This window comes from Danio rerio, chromosome 6, assembly GCF_052040795.2.
Source record: "Danio rerio strain M-AB ecotype USA chromosome 6, GRCz13ab, whole genome shotgun sequence".
Classification (NCBI taxonomy): Eukaryota; Metazoa; Chordata; class Actinopteri; order Cypriniformes; family Danionidae; genus Danio; species Danio rerio.
In genome coordinates, this window is record NC_141026.1 from 12,407,093 (window position 1) to 12,425,000 (window position 17,908).

General features: G+C 37.2%; 1 protein-coding gene across 7 annotated transcripts in view; it reads right to left on the reverse strand.

The window, feature by feature from the left end:
* gulp1b (GULP PTB domain containing engulfment adaptor 1b) overlaps positions 1-17,908 on the reverse strand; it is a 120,478-nt gene that overhangs the window by 6,342 nt on the left and 96,228 nt on the right. For 3 of the 7 annotated variants that reach the window (XR_015493281.1, XM_087256819.1, XM_087256818.1), the window contains exons 5-11: positions 16,239-16,337; positions 11,161-11,298; positions 10,951-11,067; positions 5,369-5,455; positions 4,954-5,139; positions 1,379-1,511; positions 802-896 (exon numbers count right to left, since the gene is read on the reverse strand). Coding sequence is in view for 5 of the 7 variants with exons in the window: in XM_087256819.1 (XP_087112945.1) it covers positions 802-896; positions 1,379-1,511; positions 4,954-5,139; positions 5,369-5,455; positions 10,951-11,067; positions 11,161-11,298; positions 16,239-16,337 (855 nt within the window). In the remaining 2 variants the exon portion in view is untranslated. Of the gene's footprint in view, positions 1-801; positions 897-1,378; positions 1,512-4,953; positions 5,140-5,368; positions 6,017-7,240; positions 8,537-10,950; positions 11,068-11,160; positions 11,299-16,238; positions 16,338-17,908 lie in introns of those variants that run through there. The other 4 variants (XR_015493282.1, XM_087256821.1, XM_087256820.1 and 1 more) reach the window with 2 other exon arrangements.

Genomic DNA, 17,908 nt, shown 5'->3' on the forward strand with positions numbered 1-17,908 from the left:
AATTATACAGGATTGGAGGCTTTTACAGAAGTGCAAATGATACTTTCAGGGTCTAATAATCTCATAACAGGCAGGATGCTGTCAGAAAGGAAACTTCCATAATCCTCTGGATTATTGGAATCAGAATTAAAACCAGCCAATAATGCAGTGGGATGAAAGTTACCAACCACATACTGCTCATATGCCTTCTTTGATTCATTATTACTTCCTGCCAGTCGTATTGGCTGCATCTGCTTTGTATGTTTATTGAGGGCATCTCTTTTCCTGTGTTTTTTAGAATTCATTAATAATCTATTTTCAAGAACAACTTACAGAATAAATTAGTATTTACTTTTGTGTCAAAAACAATATATGTATCGGTTGAGTATGGAAGCCATGGAAATAAAATATTAAAAGAAAACTGAGACTTTCTGTCACATCATTTCCCTACAATTGCTTATTTATTTTCCACAATATTTTTGTTTCTAACAATTCTAAAAGAGAAAAAAGGAAAGTCTGAATTCTGTAAATTCACAATAATAATAAAAAATGGCAAGATGTAAACTTGTTTATAACATGTAAATGTGATATAAAGATAAAACTTGCAGCTGAGGAGAGACAATTGAGAATTGTGTAACAAAACTCGACTTTCTTTTTTGGAATTCTGCAGATAAAATAAGCTTCCATAATCATCCATTAGCATATCTGCCATTACATCACTACATAATCATAATAATCTGATTTTTAACATTGTTGCTCATGTAATCGCAAATCTGTTATAAAAATGTAATAAATAAATCTGAAAAATGTAAATGTGCTCACCTGCATCTCGTCAAGTTTGGACTGCATGTCTGGAGTGAAGACAGTAGGTCCACAGATGAAAGGATCAAATGGTTCGGCTCCAAACAGGTCTATATCTGTATAGGTATATATACACAATTAATATTAAGTCAATATGAAGAAATTAAGTTAACTTAATAGTTTTTACAGATTTAAGTGGATTGAACATAAAACAATTAAGTTGTCCCCCCCCCCCCCCCCAAAACGCAAGCAGTGTGTTGTTTCAGCTCATTTCAAATAAGTAGTCTAAACAAACAGTAATCAGATTTTTTTTTGAGTGCACCCGGCAAAGTTTAAACCAACAAAATGCAATTTACATAAACTAATAAAAACTTATATTACCAAATATACTATACAAAAACATGTGCAGTGGAACTATAATGCAAAATTTACAAGTTTATTACCAAAGGTCTTACAACACCTATAGCTACCTTTGTTTTCCACTCAAATGGATCATTGTAGAGAAGCAGGGCACTGGCAATTACGGATTTTGCCTTCAGCTTGGTTGAAAATGTGACTAATTTATCTAAGTCAGACAGCAGAAATAAAGAGCCCCTACCTGTGTCTTTTGGAGTCAGGTACGGAGAAGAGAAGCCATTGAAATTCAGGCGTCTTGTTATTGGAGACTCCGGAGTGAACGGAACCATATCGAATATGTCAGTAGAGGGCGCTCTAGCTTGTATGCTTCCAGTCTATGACGGGGACAAACACAGGTATCAGAAACAGAAAATAGCACTCAGCTCGTTAAGCATTTAACAGTAAATTATATTAAACGTATTATTGTGTCACATTAATTAAATGCACATTTTGAAGACTTCTGTAAGAAATGTTTAAAGTAGTGGTCCTCAAAAAGTGGGGAGATTTCATAAGCTCTCAAATGTTGTTAAGATAGACGTGAGAAATAATGTGTAAACAAATGACATTCTCCTGCTTTTCTTTATTTAAAAACAAGACTTCAGTTCATTTTTGACTTGTCCATAAAATCAATAACGCTTACAAATCATATGAACTACTGTTAAGGACTTCAGTGTTCTTTGACAGTAGAGATAGACAGTTAATGTCAGACTATCTTGTGTTTAACAGATGAAAAGCAACAGCGATTTTCAGAAACATAAGGGTGTGTAAATGACAGATTAAAAAAAATTATATTGGGTTATAAGACAGCCAGTTCTACGACAATTAACCATGGCTTTAGTATAGTAATATGGCAGTACCCATGTTTCTAGCATACTGATTAATGTTTGATTAACAGTTTTACTACAAATAGCTTTACTTAATTTGTGGTTACCAGTTTAGGCTAAGTTTAGCTAAGTTTTTTTTTTATTTGTCATAATAAAATAGGTTTTCATGGGTTATCGTAATTCACATAAAAAGCAGTACTGTGTTTTATTCATTAAGCTGGTTTATTTAATTTGGGTTACTCTATGTATTACTGCAACATAACCAGTGTTATTCCCAACCAGAGTTGGGTAACAGAAAAAAATCCAATAAAAAAACTTTTTTTTCACATTACTTTCCTTAAAAAGTAACTTAAGATTGTAATATGCCTATATTACTTTAAAAGTAACTTTACCCAACACAACTAACATTTTGTTCCATGTTTTTAGGAAAAACAAAACGTTGTCTGCATTTGTCCATGTTTGAATTTGAATTATTAGTTAATTAACATTATTATTATTTTAAACATTGAACATAAGATTAGTCTCTAAAAGTTTTAATTATATGTATTTATTTATTTATTTTACTTTGGAAAAAATGTCACCCAAAATTTGAGAACCACAAGGTTAAAGGAACAGTTCACCTATGGTTGTTCCACTCCGACATAAATGTTTTCAGAAGACTCAGTTATATATGTTCCACTATATACAGTTAAAGTCAGAATTATTATACCCCCCCCCCTCTTTAATTTTTTTTTCTTTTTAAAATATCTCTAAAATTATGTTTAACAAACTAATAATTCAGGGAGCTAATAATTCTGACGTCAACTGTATATATAAAGAGTTCAGATGCAAAACCCCCCAAATCCCTCAGATCTCTTTTTTGTAAATGAGCATTTTCTATCAGGCTCCTCTGATTGCGCTCAGAAGTTTCATTTTATAGGTAATAATAGGGTTATTAGCTAGTGAATAAAATACCTTTTTTTCCTCAAAAATGCACTTTAGACAATTCTTTGTTTTTTTTAACAGGGTAGATTTTCTTTTGCGTCAAAACCAGTTAAATCCACTTGTGCTTTTTTTTTTTGCAAAAACCTTTAAATCCACCTATTGAATATCACTAAAGATGCAATTAGAAATTATTTTACCAAACATAACATAAAACGCATTATTTTACCAAACATAAGACACTTAATACACTTATAATACACTTATAACACTTTTAAAAATATATAAATCTTTCAAGTAAGTGGTGGTTCATTCCGCTGCGGTAACCCCTGATAAACCAGGGACAAAGCAGAAGTAAAATAAATGAATGAAATCTGTCAAATAACATTAAAATAGACATTAATTAAATCTTAACAATCTGTTGTCATTTCTGATAATTGGGATTTAGATTCAGTGTAAGTAGAACAATGTAAACATTGCAAAACATTGTAAGCTAAGCCTCTCAGATTCAAATAATGTAGTGAAAAACAATGTGAAACATTAATATCTGTGCATTGTCCATTAATCTAAAAAGCTGATCAGGCGTATAGTCAATATGAAGTAATATAAATAATGTATAGTTTTATACATTATATTTATCTTTTTAAAAAAAGCTTAAATTAGCAAATAAAACACAAGGTCTACTGGTCTACTACTAAGCGTCTTACAGACACTTTTAGAAGTTTTCATTCATTTATTCTTACAGTCTTGGTCTCTTTTTTGTCTCTTGTTTATCCTCATAGCGTCCATGTGGGATAAAAGAACAGCACCTTAACTTTGGCTTTCGTGAAATGGAGATGCCGTAGTAAATCAGACTCATTCAAAGTAGTGCGGATGCGCAAAAAAAAAAAACTTTACGAATACTTAGACTTACGACTGTACACTGTGTTTCTTTTTCTTATAATTTTCTAATAATGAGTTTTGAGGTAAGGGACGTTTTCATTTGCGTTCACTAAAGCCTGATTTATACTTCTGCGTCAGGTGACCGGCGTAACTTACGGCGCAGGCAACGCGCGTGGCTGTGCATTTATACTTCTGCGCGCTGTCTCTGTCGGTCTGCATTAACACTTCCGAAACGCTAGTTGGCAGTGAGGTGTAAATGTTCCTCTGTGTCGAGTTTCTTCGCTGCTTTTTAGCTTTTCCAGAACACTTCCGGGATGTACAAGAGGCTCAAACTCGCTCATTTTGAGGCAGGAACCGGCGGATGTGCAGCAACTTTAACTATGAGGTAAACACAGAACAAAACTTTCCATCCGGAGCTCATTCACGGGACTCTACACTTGTAAACAATCGCTCCCGCCATTCGCGCGGCTCTCGGTCCCGCCCAGACTCGTCAGCGTTACCAAGCCGACCAATCACAGAGCTTACGCTACGCGTCGTTGCGACGTGTAATTACATTTTTTGAGAGGTGCACGTCAGTGACGGCCATGGCTACGGCGAAGGGCTATGCGTCAGCGCCGTAGCATACGCCAGCGTTTGACGCAGAAGTATAAATCAGCCTTAAAAGTCGGACAGTCGGACAGCCATTTCATCAAACTCTCTTTTAAAATCTAAATCTGAACACTTTTTCTATAGATAAGGCATTAGAGATATAGTTATTTACATATACAGATGAATTTTATATCTAAATTTAATAAATATTTTGTTAAATATGTGCATGCATGTGTGTATCTATCTATACATAAAGTATGTGTGTGTGTACTCTGTATTTTTATTAATTCAAAAGAAACTTTTATTTTGAATAAGATTAATTACTTTGTCAGCACTATTTTTTTATAGATTGACCATTTGCAATAACTAATAGTCTGGAGCCTCAGCAAAATAACTCCCTGTATGTTTCATGTAAGAAAATAAGACATTTAGATTTGGACCAACATGATGGTATTTGGTTGAACTGTTCCTTTAAGGAAACCGAACGTGTTTAACATTGTACAGCAAGTGAATCACATGCACAGGTGCACCGTGTTATTATTTTTGAGTGCAAGACATTTACACGAGGCCGTGGCACGATGTAATCACTTTTGGGCTGTGAGTGGGTGGGCTTAGCAGGTGGCGGGGTGAGCAAGCTTGCTGATTGGCTGGAATCGGGCGAGCTGACAGGTGTTAAAGTGACAGAAGAGATCTCTAGGCTGGACAGGGAAGTGACATCTTCACCACACCAGGACAAGGCAGACGCTCTCTGCAAAACGCATGGCTCATTAGAGACATTAAAACATGCAGGAGCTGGAAAAAACACAACTGAGGGTTGAGAAGAGAGAAAGATAGAAAACAAGTGGTGGTGGAGATGAAGAAGTAGAAAAAACAAACACATTTCAATGAAGAGAAAGAAAGCAGAATCACTCAGATTGGCAGGAAACAGCAGCATTCGACTGGAACGATAAGCAAGTTTTATTTTGTACTGAACGTACTGGTGAGCAGCGCGGATCCGTCAGCTGATCCTCCAGCTCTTTAAGCTTCTTCTTCAGTTTTGAGTTCTCCATCTCCAAATCCTGAATCTTCAATTGACATAAGCACATGGCACAAAAAGACTCTGATTTTCATTTGTCTTTCACATGAAAACATTTTACATAAGTCTCTGGCATACATACGCCCCCACAGCCCGCTTATGGGATTATGAGCCAATGAAATTCTGCTAAGGTTTGCCTACAGTCATATTTAGACTTCAAAGGGAGCTGCGTCTTGAGTGGCATTCAGTATATGTTATGAAAAGGAGCATTTATATTGTAATGCGGTACGCAGCAGAGGTATTTACACTGGAATCAGGAGTGAGGGAGTGCTAAATGTTGAGAAAAGACATCCGAAATACCGTACCACAGTGAAAACCAGAATGCAACCAAAAAAGTGTGTCAGAAGTTAAAGCAATTGTAAAAGATTAAATGAAAATGAACAGACCAGATCATGCTACCAACACTGCATTTAAATAGTTCTGAGGTTGGGGTTAGGCATTAGGTAGGTCATCTTCTCATTCAGTATTTACCTGCTTTCTTTGGCTTGCAACAACAAGTATCAACTGTGCTGCTTCTAAGATCACATTTGTGCATCTATTGACAAACGGTCTTAAAGAGCCCATATTATACATGAAATAGGGTCATATCTTGGTTGTAAGGGTCTCCAACAACAGTTTAATATGCATGCTAGGTCAAAAAAACACTTTCATGGTCTCATAATCTGCATTTATTTTTACCTAATTATCCCAGCAACTCCTGTATGAATCGTCCAGTGATTCATTTGTTCCCAAACCCCTCCTAAGCGCGAAGCTAATCTGCGCTGATTGGATCGATGACAGCCTGTTGCGATTGGTCGACTGCCTTCAGTCAGAGAGTGAAAAGCCAAACAGCTAATCAGCAATATAAAAGTAATCACAGTTCATGCACGCTCGATAGTGTAGGCGTGGATTTTAGCTGCCAGTGGGTCAATGTAAATACAGACGATGGACTTGAAAATTCAGACGACTAACTATTTTATTGAGCAAAAACTCCAAAAACAGTTGAGGAGATCTCCTAGCTTCTCACTCTGCTCTTTTCACAGACACACACAGACACACACACTACTCCTCATCCACGGAGCTCCGTTAACAAAGCAGCACGCGTCGCGTTTTTAACGTGACTTTGCACGCGATAAGAGAATATAGCCAGTTAACCTGATACAGTACACGCAGTTACAAGTAACAAATCACAACTAAATACATTTGCAAGCTCGAGTCAACGAGGCAACTTTAATCGCACGTACTTACACTTGAGAAATGGAGGAAGAAACCCATCCTGACGTCCAGCAGTAAGTTACTCTTTACTGATCCTTCCTTTAACAAACGCTGATGAAGTATTCTTTGTAGCATGTAGTTTCCAGAAGTTTCCAGTAGTTTCCAACTGCTTGGCTATAATGCTGAGGTTTCATCTTTGGGTAGAGACTCAATATATCCATCTGCAGTGTGACTTCAATCGACCGGCATGTTTGTGTGTGTGTGTGTGTTTGTGGGTGGGTGTGTGTGTGTGTGTGTCTGGGTTTCTGCGTCAGAGGGCGGGGCCTCAGGTTTGAAATCTCCCGGGTTTGCGGGTGCACGTGAATAACTTGGTTTCGTTCGTACGTCATGGCGAAACACCTAATGAATCGGTATCAAGGCGACTCGTTTGAAGCACTATGAGTCGACTCTTTTATAGATGAATCAACAGTTTTAAACACTGTATTCTTACAGATTTAAGCCTTAGCTGGATACTTTACTTCACTTAGAGCTGTGTTACACACTACATGGAGGGGAATTTTCAAAAACCCATAATATGGGCTCTTTAAACTAACATTCTAATCTTCAGGGACGAGGCAGCTCTGGCAATTAAAACGTGGGTAGTGGGGCTGTCTGTCTATTCCACCACAGCTAAAATTGACCCGTATTTGGCAGGCTGGTAGGTGTTAATGTCAAGCCCAGGTTAGCGCGATATTACAGCTTCATATCACACTATTCCACATTAAAAAAATTACACTGGTGGCAAAATCTGATGGGTAGCACATTGCATCATGAAAGCAGCATATGCTCATTCTGAAAACGTAGCCCTATATACATTTCTAGAGATCGCGAATTATGTAGCCAGAAGTATGTATGGCTGCATTTCACCTTTAAACGAATGCTACGCCATTCCTTTTCGCGCTTACCAGCTGCCTGCCTGCCTACCTCCAGATGGAGGACTTTCCCCGCTGTTACCAGTTTGTCCAGTACCTCGCCATGTAAGTCGGCAGACTTAAGATGCACAGAGGAGTTGACTACGACAATGGGGTTTGAGTCCGGCAAAGAATGGTTAGAAGCGGAAAAATAAAATAAGCAAGTAAATAACAGGGTGAGAATGTGGTAAAATCTGAAAACGTGGTAAAAATCAGGCGAGGGTTTTTCTTTTTCTGGATTGCTTTTTAAACTGACGGTTTGGTTTAGGGAAGTGGGTGGCTGGGTGTGCTAATCTGTGCTTTTGAAAATACTATTGGTTGTGTTTATAGGAGGAGGAGGGTGGGTCAGTCGATCGGTCAGTCAGTCATTCAGTCAATCGACAGCGGCCTCAAGTGGATTTACATGAGAACAACAGAATGACAATCGTGGGAGAAATTTGAGATCTCAAAAAGCGTACACAGTTGCCTCTGGTGGATTTGCGAAAACAAAAACTACAAAATAAAAATGTACCTCCTGGGACATATTTGCCGCTCTCCAGAAATGTATACAGCGGTACACTTTCAGAATGAGCCTCATCAAAATGTGCTACCTACTTTTTAAATGGGAGGTAGGACACTCTGACAAGGTAGGACAAATCGATAAAACACCAGTTGACCTGTTTACTTCTACTAAGATACATGCTTCTATATCCCATAAGGATATAGAGGAGAGAGTTTGAGTATGGTAATGGTAACTAGGCAAATTCTGGGCTATTTTAACTTTGTGTTCACATCGAATGCAGCAAGAGCGTCAAAGTAGCGGAAAGTCATTCATTTTCAATTGCAGCCGGGGGCTATAAGCAACAAGGAGTGACATGGTGCATCTTTGACGGTGTGGGTGTCGAGAACAGTTGAAATCAAGTCAACTTTATGGTAAGGAGCTATGACGCGGTTCAGCGGCAACCAATTGGAATGTAGAAGTCCACCGCTCCAGAGATCACAGCCCTGTGAACTTTGGTTCCGACCACACTTGTTCCCAACAGTTTGATCATAGGGGGCTTGATAATTGCTGGGGCCAGATTTCCAGTTGTTTACGGTGTTTTCTTACAGGGACATACATTAAAAGGTTACTAGCGAGTTAATGTTATATATAAATGTTTTCTTTAAAAAGCGGAGTCTCATGGCAACTATAACGACAGTACACAACAGTATTGCTGCTTCAGAGTATTTCAGACATTTGGACACATTGGATAAGTGAAGCAAAGCCACGACATACGCAACAACTTGATCTTCCATTGTTAAATGAATTTGATAAAAAGTGTGCAGCATTTTCACAGTAGAAAGAAGGTTTTTTTGCAGGATTATAAGTGATTTGCTGATATGCTGCAACGGCCCCTTTAAATACAAGATGAATGCAGTGAATTTTGACGCTCTCCCTGCCGGAGCTGTGAAGGCAGACAGTGTTGTCGCCAGGCCGGCCAGAGCAAACTTTGACACTCTCACTGCCTTCGATGCGAATGCACAGACACACTTGGTTAAATATGGACAAACTCAACCGCTACACTATAAAAGCTGCTGGGTTTCACAAAATTCCTTCATGTTGTCCCAACACAAATCAATTAAGTTACTTAATCATTTTTACAAATTTAAGTGGATTAAATAATTAATTTAATTGTAAAATAAATAATTTGTCCCCTAAAAAATGTAAGGAGGGTGTTTTTAACTAATTTAAAATCAGTACTAAAGTTGTGTTTGAGTGTAGATATTGAATTTAAAATATAACCCAAATGTTGGGTTTGTCCACATTTAACACGTTTAGCTTAAACCAGCTCTGATAAGAAAAAAAAACATAGTACACAAACTGACTAAAACTTTTTCAAAATAAGTACCAATTTAAGAGAGTGACAATAAAGTGTTCTTTATCACATCAAAATTGTCTTTGATATCAATGCTGTAAAACAGTATTACAGTTGACATGGGCCTTTTACACACAAATATTATGCAGTATTCACAGCTATTTGAAAAGTTTTTCGGATGCCAGATCAAAACTTATTAAATCCCCCCTGCAAACCCGTCACCAGTCAACAAAAAGCACAGTCACATCCCTATTTTCCATACTTTCTTGCGCAAAACAACCGCAAGCCTTTCTCCATGTTGTTGTTTATTGACTTTCCCAAGATTCAGCTCTCAAAGTGATGGGCGTTTCTTTAACTTTGGGCACTGTTTTGTCTCAAGGGTTAATCTTTATTAAAACCTAAAGCTTTTAAGTTGAAGATAACATTAAAACCATTTTAGAAATTTTCTGTCAAGGTTTCATCATTTGTTATTTTCATTTTTCAAATGACTTTTATGTCTGCCATATATTTTATTGCTTGACACCCTTATCCCATGGCCACACTTGGTGCTTCTAAAAAGATGTAATACAATTTATAATACTTACTCCCAGGGCCGTTTATGTGAAGTTTATGTATAAACTAATTTCGAGAGGATCACGTGCTTATGATTGCTAGCGGCCAGATCCGCATTATCCAATTCACAATGCTCCAATCAGACGATTCCTAAACTACTATAAATACCCTGGGTTTCTTTCCACTGCTATATTCGTTTTGAAGAGTCCCCTCTTCCACCCCAACTCCTCCTCCTTCCTAGATGGGTGACACGGTGGCCCAGTGCGTAGCACTGTTGCCTCACAGCAAGAATGTCTCTGGTTCCAGGCTTTACCAAACCAGCAGACATTTCTGTGTGGAGTTTGCACTTTCTCCCCGTGCTCACGTGGGATTCCCCCAGGTTCCCTGGTTTTCTCCCACTGTCCAAAAACATGCAAATTAAGTTAATTGACTAATCCAAATCGGCACCATAGACATGCTTCTAGTATGTAGTTATCTCCAAAGAGCAATCACTTACTGTTCATTGGTTACTACAACAGGGGAGTTCTCGAGATCTACCTGAGCTCAAACTCCCCTCCCGCCTTGCAACGGGAGGGAGCCCCGGGCTCGAGGATCTCATGAGCTCAGGGCTCTCTCCCAGGACAGCATGCCAAACAAGCTTTATAATCAATCTTCAGCTAAGTGTGAACTCTTGATATCAAAGTTAATATTTAGCTGCACCATATTGGTATTTCGTAACATCTAGTTTTTATGATGTGGGAATTCTTACCGCATTAGGAAAACTGAAGAAACTAAAATCTCTTCTAAATAACTAAAGACGTTAAAGACATTTTTGCTAAAATTCCACAGACATGGCATTGCCCACAATTGAAGAATCTCCCTTGAAATCAGTGTGTCCGTGTGCAAATGTATTCTGGCCACATATCAATTTAATCTTGAACTTTGTGAGCAGCTTTCCGTGAATATAATCTTACTCGCTTCTGAAGGTTTCCAATCTGTTTTCTGGTCTCCACATCTTTCCCACCAGACTCCAGAAACTTTTTGTAGGCCAGATCAAAGGCTTGTCCAATAGCAAGAGTGATCTCCTCCGCCTGCGTGAGATGTGCAAACATTGCTGTCATTAAGCAAACAGGGTTTCTTCTGAACATAACATTTGTAAGAGATCACAGAATTGTTTAACTTACACATTTTTCACTGTCAAACACGTAGCAGAGGTGTTTCTTCGTCTCGGGTTCGGTACAGATAAAGGTGAAGATTCTTTTATCTGTTTTGTCGTCTGCACAGAAGGACATTCTGTGAAGCTGGCAGTTGTGCAGCATCTCCTGGAACAGGAAAGAGAGTTGAGGAGAAACTCGCTGATTAAAAGCTCACTGCTAAACACGGACCTATTTTAAACCGAAAAGAGCAACAAATCCAAAACAGCCCAGAGGAAACATTCTACTGCTGAGGGGTTTACATTTTTAAGGCTCTTTCATAGCGTGAGAGAATTAGTTGATTTAACTTTCAATTAAAAGCATTCAATTTTTTGATGCTTATTACAAAATTCACAAGTAAAAACTAAGTAAATAATAAAAGATTAACACTCACATACACACTGTAAAAATACTGGGCTCCACACAACTGTGTCATGTTGTCCCAACTCAAATTGAATAATTAACCTAATTGTTTTTACAAATTTAAGTGGATTGAACATTAAACAATTAAGTTGTCAACTCAAGAAGGGTGTTGACTGATTCATTGATTAATTCAATTTCTTTTCGGCTTTGTCCCTTTATTAATCTGGGGTTGCCTCAGCGGAATAACCACCAACTTATCCAGCATGTTTTTACTGAGTGGATGCTCTCAAGCAACCCATCCCTGGGAAACATCCACACACAATCATCCACACTTATACAATACGGACAATTTAGCCTACCCAATTCACCTGTACCGCATGTCTTTGGACCTGTGGGGGAAACCGGAGCACACGGAGGAAACCCACACGAACGCAGGGAGAACATGCAAACTCCACACAGAAACGCCAACTGCCCCAGCCGATGTTCGAACCAGCGAACTTCTTGCTGTGAGGCGACAGCACTACCTACTGCACCACTGAGTTGCCCAGTATTGATTCAGTTCATTTTAAATAACTAGTTTGAACAAGCAGCAAAAGTAATTTTTTGATTGCACACACACACACACACACACACAAACACACACACACACACACACACACACACACACACTTGTATCCATGGTTTACAGGGACAATTCATAGGCGTAATGTATTTTACAATGAAAACCATATAACCAGCTTATTATATGACCCTACACCACCCTCGCATTCTGTAGCAAAATTGAATGTCAAAAGTGTTAAGTATGATTTTTATGCGACAAGTCAAGGTAAATACCTTCATAGAGTACAACTAAGTCATACCCAGGCTCATTCAATTGTACCGCTATGTACATTTCTGGAGAGTGCCAAATACATCCCAGGAGCTTCGTTTTTTTTTTGCAGTTTTTGTTTTCGCAAAATCCACCAGAGGCCGCCAATTTCTCTCGCACGTTCCATTCGCATCTGCTGTTCTTACCTATATCCACCAGAGGTTGCTGTTTATAGACTGACTGACTGACCGATCGACTTACCCACCCTGCTCCTTCCTTAAACCCAACCAATAGTGTTTTCTGAAGCACCGATTGACCCGCCCACCCACTTCCCTAAACCCAACCAATAGTTTTTTCTGAAGCACCGGTTGACCCCAACCGGTTTTAGGGAAATGGGTGTTTTAAAAAGCAATCCAGAAAAAGAAAAGATTGTTTTTTTACCATGATTTTTACCATGTTTTCAGATCTTACCACATTCTTACCCTGTTATTTACCTTGTTTATTTTATTTTTTTGCTTCTGTTTTTGTTTTGCCCGCTTTCTGGAACCATTCTTCACCAGACTCTAACCCTATCATCGTGGTCAACTCCACTCTGTGTCTCAAGTCTTAATTTAACTCTATTAAAGTTAAATTCAAATTAAAATTTTACTTTATTTGTTTGAATTTTGTTTGTTTAAACTAATTTAAGTGGATTGAACATAGAACAATTAAGTTATCTAAAAAAAACTCTGGAATTGGGTTGATTTACCTCATTTTAAATCAGTAGCTTAACAAGGAGCAAAACATTTTTTTTTTAGTTTTTTTTTTGGTGAGCGTTAACAGTGAACAACCTTCTTTAAACGATCATTAATGAGAGAGACACAAAAGAGAGACATCAATGAATGTTTTAGATAAAATAAAGGCAGGCTATGACTACAGAATAGTTGGGCGAATTATCTTGTATATAAAAAATGTTTTTGATTCGTCCAAAAAAAGAATAATTCAGATATTAGTCAAACAATAAATCTGCACAGTCCTGCTGTTTTCTTTGTGTAGGCCATATTTGTGTTGCCAAAATATGATAATATGATAAAAACAAATATTTAATATATTACACAATTAACATTACTTAACTCTATGTTAAAAAGTCCTAAGCACGATACCAGCTTTGTTGGCTTAAGACTTTTGCACAGTATATAATTATTTAGTCTCTTTAATAAAAACAAACAGAAAATGTAGGAAATATGTACAAAAAACAACAACAACAGCACACCTCTTCCTCCAAGCAAACGTCTGTTGAATGTGGCTTCCCTTGGCACAAGCACAGCTTGAACTGCTTTGTTCTAATTGTCCTGCCATTTTCTAAAATAATGTGCTTTGTAATATCAGGCTTCTTTTAGCACTTTCCCGAGCTCTTCTTTAGGTTTAGAGTGTCACCTTTCTTTTTCTGTCCAGGTGATCTCAAACAGCCTCTATAACATTCAGGCCTGGACTCTGTGGAGGCCATGTCCTGACTGCCAGTGTTTCATCAGCTGTTTTCTTTCTCCAAATAGGATTTCGCTGCTATTAGCTGATTATAATCATGCTGAAAATGAAAACTATGACCATTACCATTATTAGATTAAAACCTCTCTGTAGTTTTCAGCATTCACAAGTCCACCAGACAATATTGCTAACAACACCGGTAGAAAAGCAGCTCAAACCAGGACAAACAGCCTCTCTACAACACTGTCTTTCACATGTCTTTAACAATTAAAACCAAAAATCATTCAAACTAACCTACAGTAACACCTGTCCTAACAAACTATAACACAATAATTTATTCACCCTCTATAAATCTCAATTTTTACAAAATTTGACAAACAAATCTCCATCTATTACTGGTTTTGTGGTAAAGGTTCACATATACAGTACCATCAGTAAAACAACAGATTGGCCTAAAACCTTTGCTCAATACGGTATTTACTGAACGTTTCTATAGAATTAGTATCACACTTCACCTCAGGCTATTTGAAAAACAAACATCAAAAAACAGCCCTTGTGTGAAACTGAACTCGTTTTGAATATGTATGTATGTAAAGCAAATTGCAGTGTATGTATACCTACTGTATATAAAAAGCTGGAACACATCATTTTCTTCTGTGATTTGAATTGGAATGGAAAGCATCAGACTTTGTCTGGGTGTAATCTACAAGAACATTACTTTGTTGACTACGTACTTCGATAAGAACTTCAACAGCTCCCATCACAACATTCAAAATAACACATCTCAGCTCCTGATCGCCACTCATTTTACACCCAAGAACAAAATGAAAACTTAAAAGCTAGAGATACTTTCTGAATAGTGGATATATTCATGCTGAGAACTGTTTCAAAACCTAATGATGACCTATTCTTCTTATCTGTGATGTCTTTATTTATAGTTGTTCATATCAGCCATGCATGTGACTGTAAATTACGCATGTGTGTAAATATGATCATCTTTTATATATTATATTTCACCGTGTTCAGGTTTGTTCCATATATATAAACATTCCAGTTTTGATTACCATTCAACTGCTTCATTTTCCAAGGTTATTAAAAATCATTAACTATACTCCAGTTTAGTTTCAATATTAAACTCAAAAGTCAACATCCAATGAGGATCTTTGTGATGAACTGAATGTAACCTTTTAATGTTAGTGATGATTTCCACGGTGTCTTTGTAGGGTAAATCCTCTCCCTCATCCAAGTGTTACAGCATAACAAACTGATTGAAGTCTAAGAGGGGGATATTGTGATGAAATTCAAATGTAATTGCAAATTCGCTTAGTGTTTGTGTTTCCCCGTTGAGTATTAAAATGCCCAGAAGCAATCCTGATGCCCAGAAGCAATCGCCCTTGGTTATTGCTGCGTTTTCCCCTGCACAAACGCAGATACAGATGTACCGTGAGGCCATCCATCAGAATATCTTACATTAAACATGACAAAAGAGACTGTTTGAGATGATTTGGATACCAAACAACCTGCCAGCTTTACTTTAAAAGTGGAAATGTATGACAATTGTTGAATGGCTGTTTTCCACAATATTTCAATCAATAAATTGTATTGGTTATGTTATATATATATATATATATATATATATATATATATATATATATATATATATATATATATATATATATATATATATATATATATTTTTTTTTTTTTTTTAATATAGGAAATATAGCAAAGGACCTCGAGCCGGGAATTAAACTCGGGTCACCCGTTAACACGTTGGTGCTAAATGTCAGTGGGCAGTACCACTAGGCTACTGGCGCCGACAATATACTTTAATCTTGACATTTTCATACCAGATATAATATAATAATAGTTTTAATAAAACGTTTTTGTATGTAATGCTAAAACCTTAAGTTCACTTAAGTTCACTTAAGTGGGAAACCCACGCGAATGCAGGGAGTACATGCAAACTCCACACAGCAGCCTTCAGCAACCTTCTTGCTTTGAGGCGACAGCACCAACTACTGCTCCACATTAACTAAAGTTACACAAGTGGCAATTTCATGTGTCACATTCATAATGGAGAGGTGTCATATCCATAACAAAGCTTTTTCCTCATAAATGCAAAAATATCAAATAAAATCAACCACATTTGTTCTATAGTGAGCCAACTATTATCCTTTTGATTAGCATTGCTTCTTTTGGATTGTGCAGTTTAATTCACAGAATATTGTGTACTGTGCAAACGTTTTTGGTCACATCCATAAAGCATGTTTATCCGTAAAAAAAATGTTTACAGATTGATATGTTTCTGATCCTGTACCTCTGTGCTTAGTTGTTTTAGGAAATATAAACAGATGTTTCAATATAATGTTGACATATACATTCTCTGTTCATTTATGTTTTGATATTTTGCTAAATATTTGAAAAATCCTACCTTAGTTTTAGGGTCCAGTATCTTGACACCATATATAGAGATCTGAAGCTCCACTTTGGGAGTCTTGTGCCCCTCTGACTTCTTGATGTGCCTTTGAAACTGAGGGAAACAAAAAGCGATTCAGCACATGCAGCGCAAGCACTTACTATCAAGGCTAAAGCAGACAGAGCCGGAGGTGTTCACCATTTTTTTAGTGTCAGGTAAAAATGAGGTGCTTCAACACATTTCTAGAACTCTGGACATAAAATGCGTGAAAATATCCAGGACATGATCACTGCAAAAATATGCTTTCTTGCTAATAGTTTCTAGTCCAAATAGCTACAAATCTACAAGTCAAGAAGCAATTTCTAGACAAGAAAAAAAAATGTTTTCTTGTTTTCAGAAATATGCCAAAGTTAATTAAGTTTTTCCTTAAAATAAGCAAATTACTCTGCTGATGTAAGCAAACTTAGTTTATTTTTTCTTTTTAAATAAGATATTTTTTCTTACCCCGTTGTCAGATTATTTAGCTTGTTTTAAGGAAAAACACAGTTATTTTGACATATTAATTTTAAAAACAAGACAATATTCTTAACTTAGAAAATGATTCTTGATTTAACCCCTTTGCACTGTTCAAATCAGCTGCTTTGAATGTTATCACTCGATTGCTAACAGTCCATGTGGATGGATGATAACAGCCTTCTGAGTCTACTAGAAGGGCCTACTGGCCCATATCTATCAGTTGATAACCACTGATAATGCCCATTCAATCGAGTGATAACATTTAAAGTGGCTGGCTCAAATTGACTACTCTTTCGTTATGTTTGTGGCTGTTTTTGCCCAATTGACTTCCATTATAATCACATTTTTTGATTGCAAAGCCATGACAGCATACACTAATGCATTCTTGATGATTTTCCTTGTCCTAAATCACACTTTTAGTTTAGTCCCAATGTACAACAAGTTAAGGATTTGTAACTGTAAAAGCTAGTATTCTGTATTTACTCAAAACAGATTTATACAATAATTTTTAGTTCTGCTTCAGGGTCTTGGCTAAAAAGTTGAAATGAAGTGTTATTTCATGTGTGTTTGCACAGTATGTTGCAAGGGGGATCTGTTTTTGTTTAATGTTCTGTTATGATTACTTTTAAAAGGGTTTTTGTTATGTCTGTGTTTTGGGGGAGGATGCCATTGTGCAGTCGAGTAAAGCCTGTGGTTGGGTTGAGGGGGTAGGGGTCTTAAGAGAGTTAGAATATATATTACTTTATTTAAAAAGCAATAACTGATGCAGTGGGAGTCTCTCTATTGGTTGCATTAGCTTTTGTGTGTGTGTGTGTGTGTGTGTGTGTGTGCTTTTGCTGGCTGGGTGATTTAAGCTCTCTGGAGCTTGTTGGAACAACATTTGGTTATACAATCGGTTTGGTGGGTTTTAAGAAGTAAACCGTCATGGTTCAAGCAAATACAACTAAAGGAATTCTGAGGCCCTGTTTACACTAATACGTTTTAGTTTTAAAGTATTGCTACAGTTACGTCCACACTACCCCGGAGTCTTTGAGCCCCGAAAAAATACACTTTTTGAAAGTTTTGAAAACGCTGAAGGCCGTTTTGGTTTCAAAACGCTGCTGCTCCGTGTCAGGGTGAATGGGGGAAAGTGGAGACATCTGAAAATGGTGGCATGGCTGCGGACATTC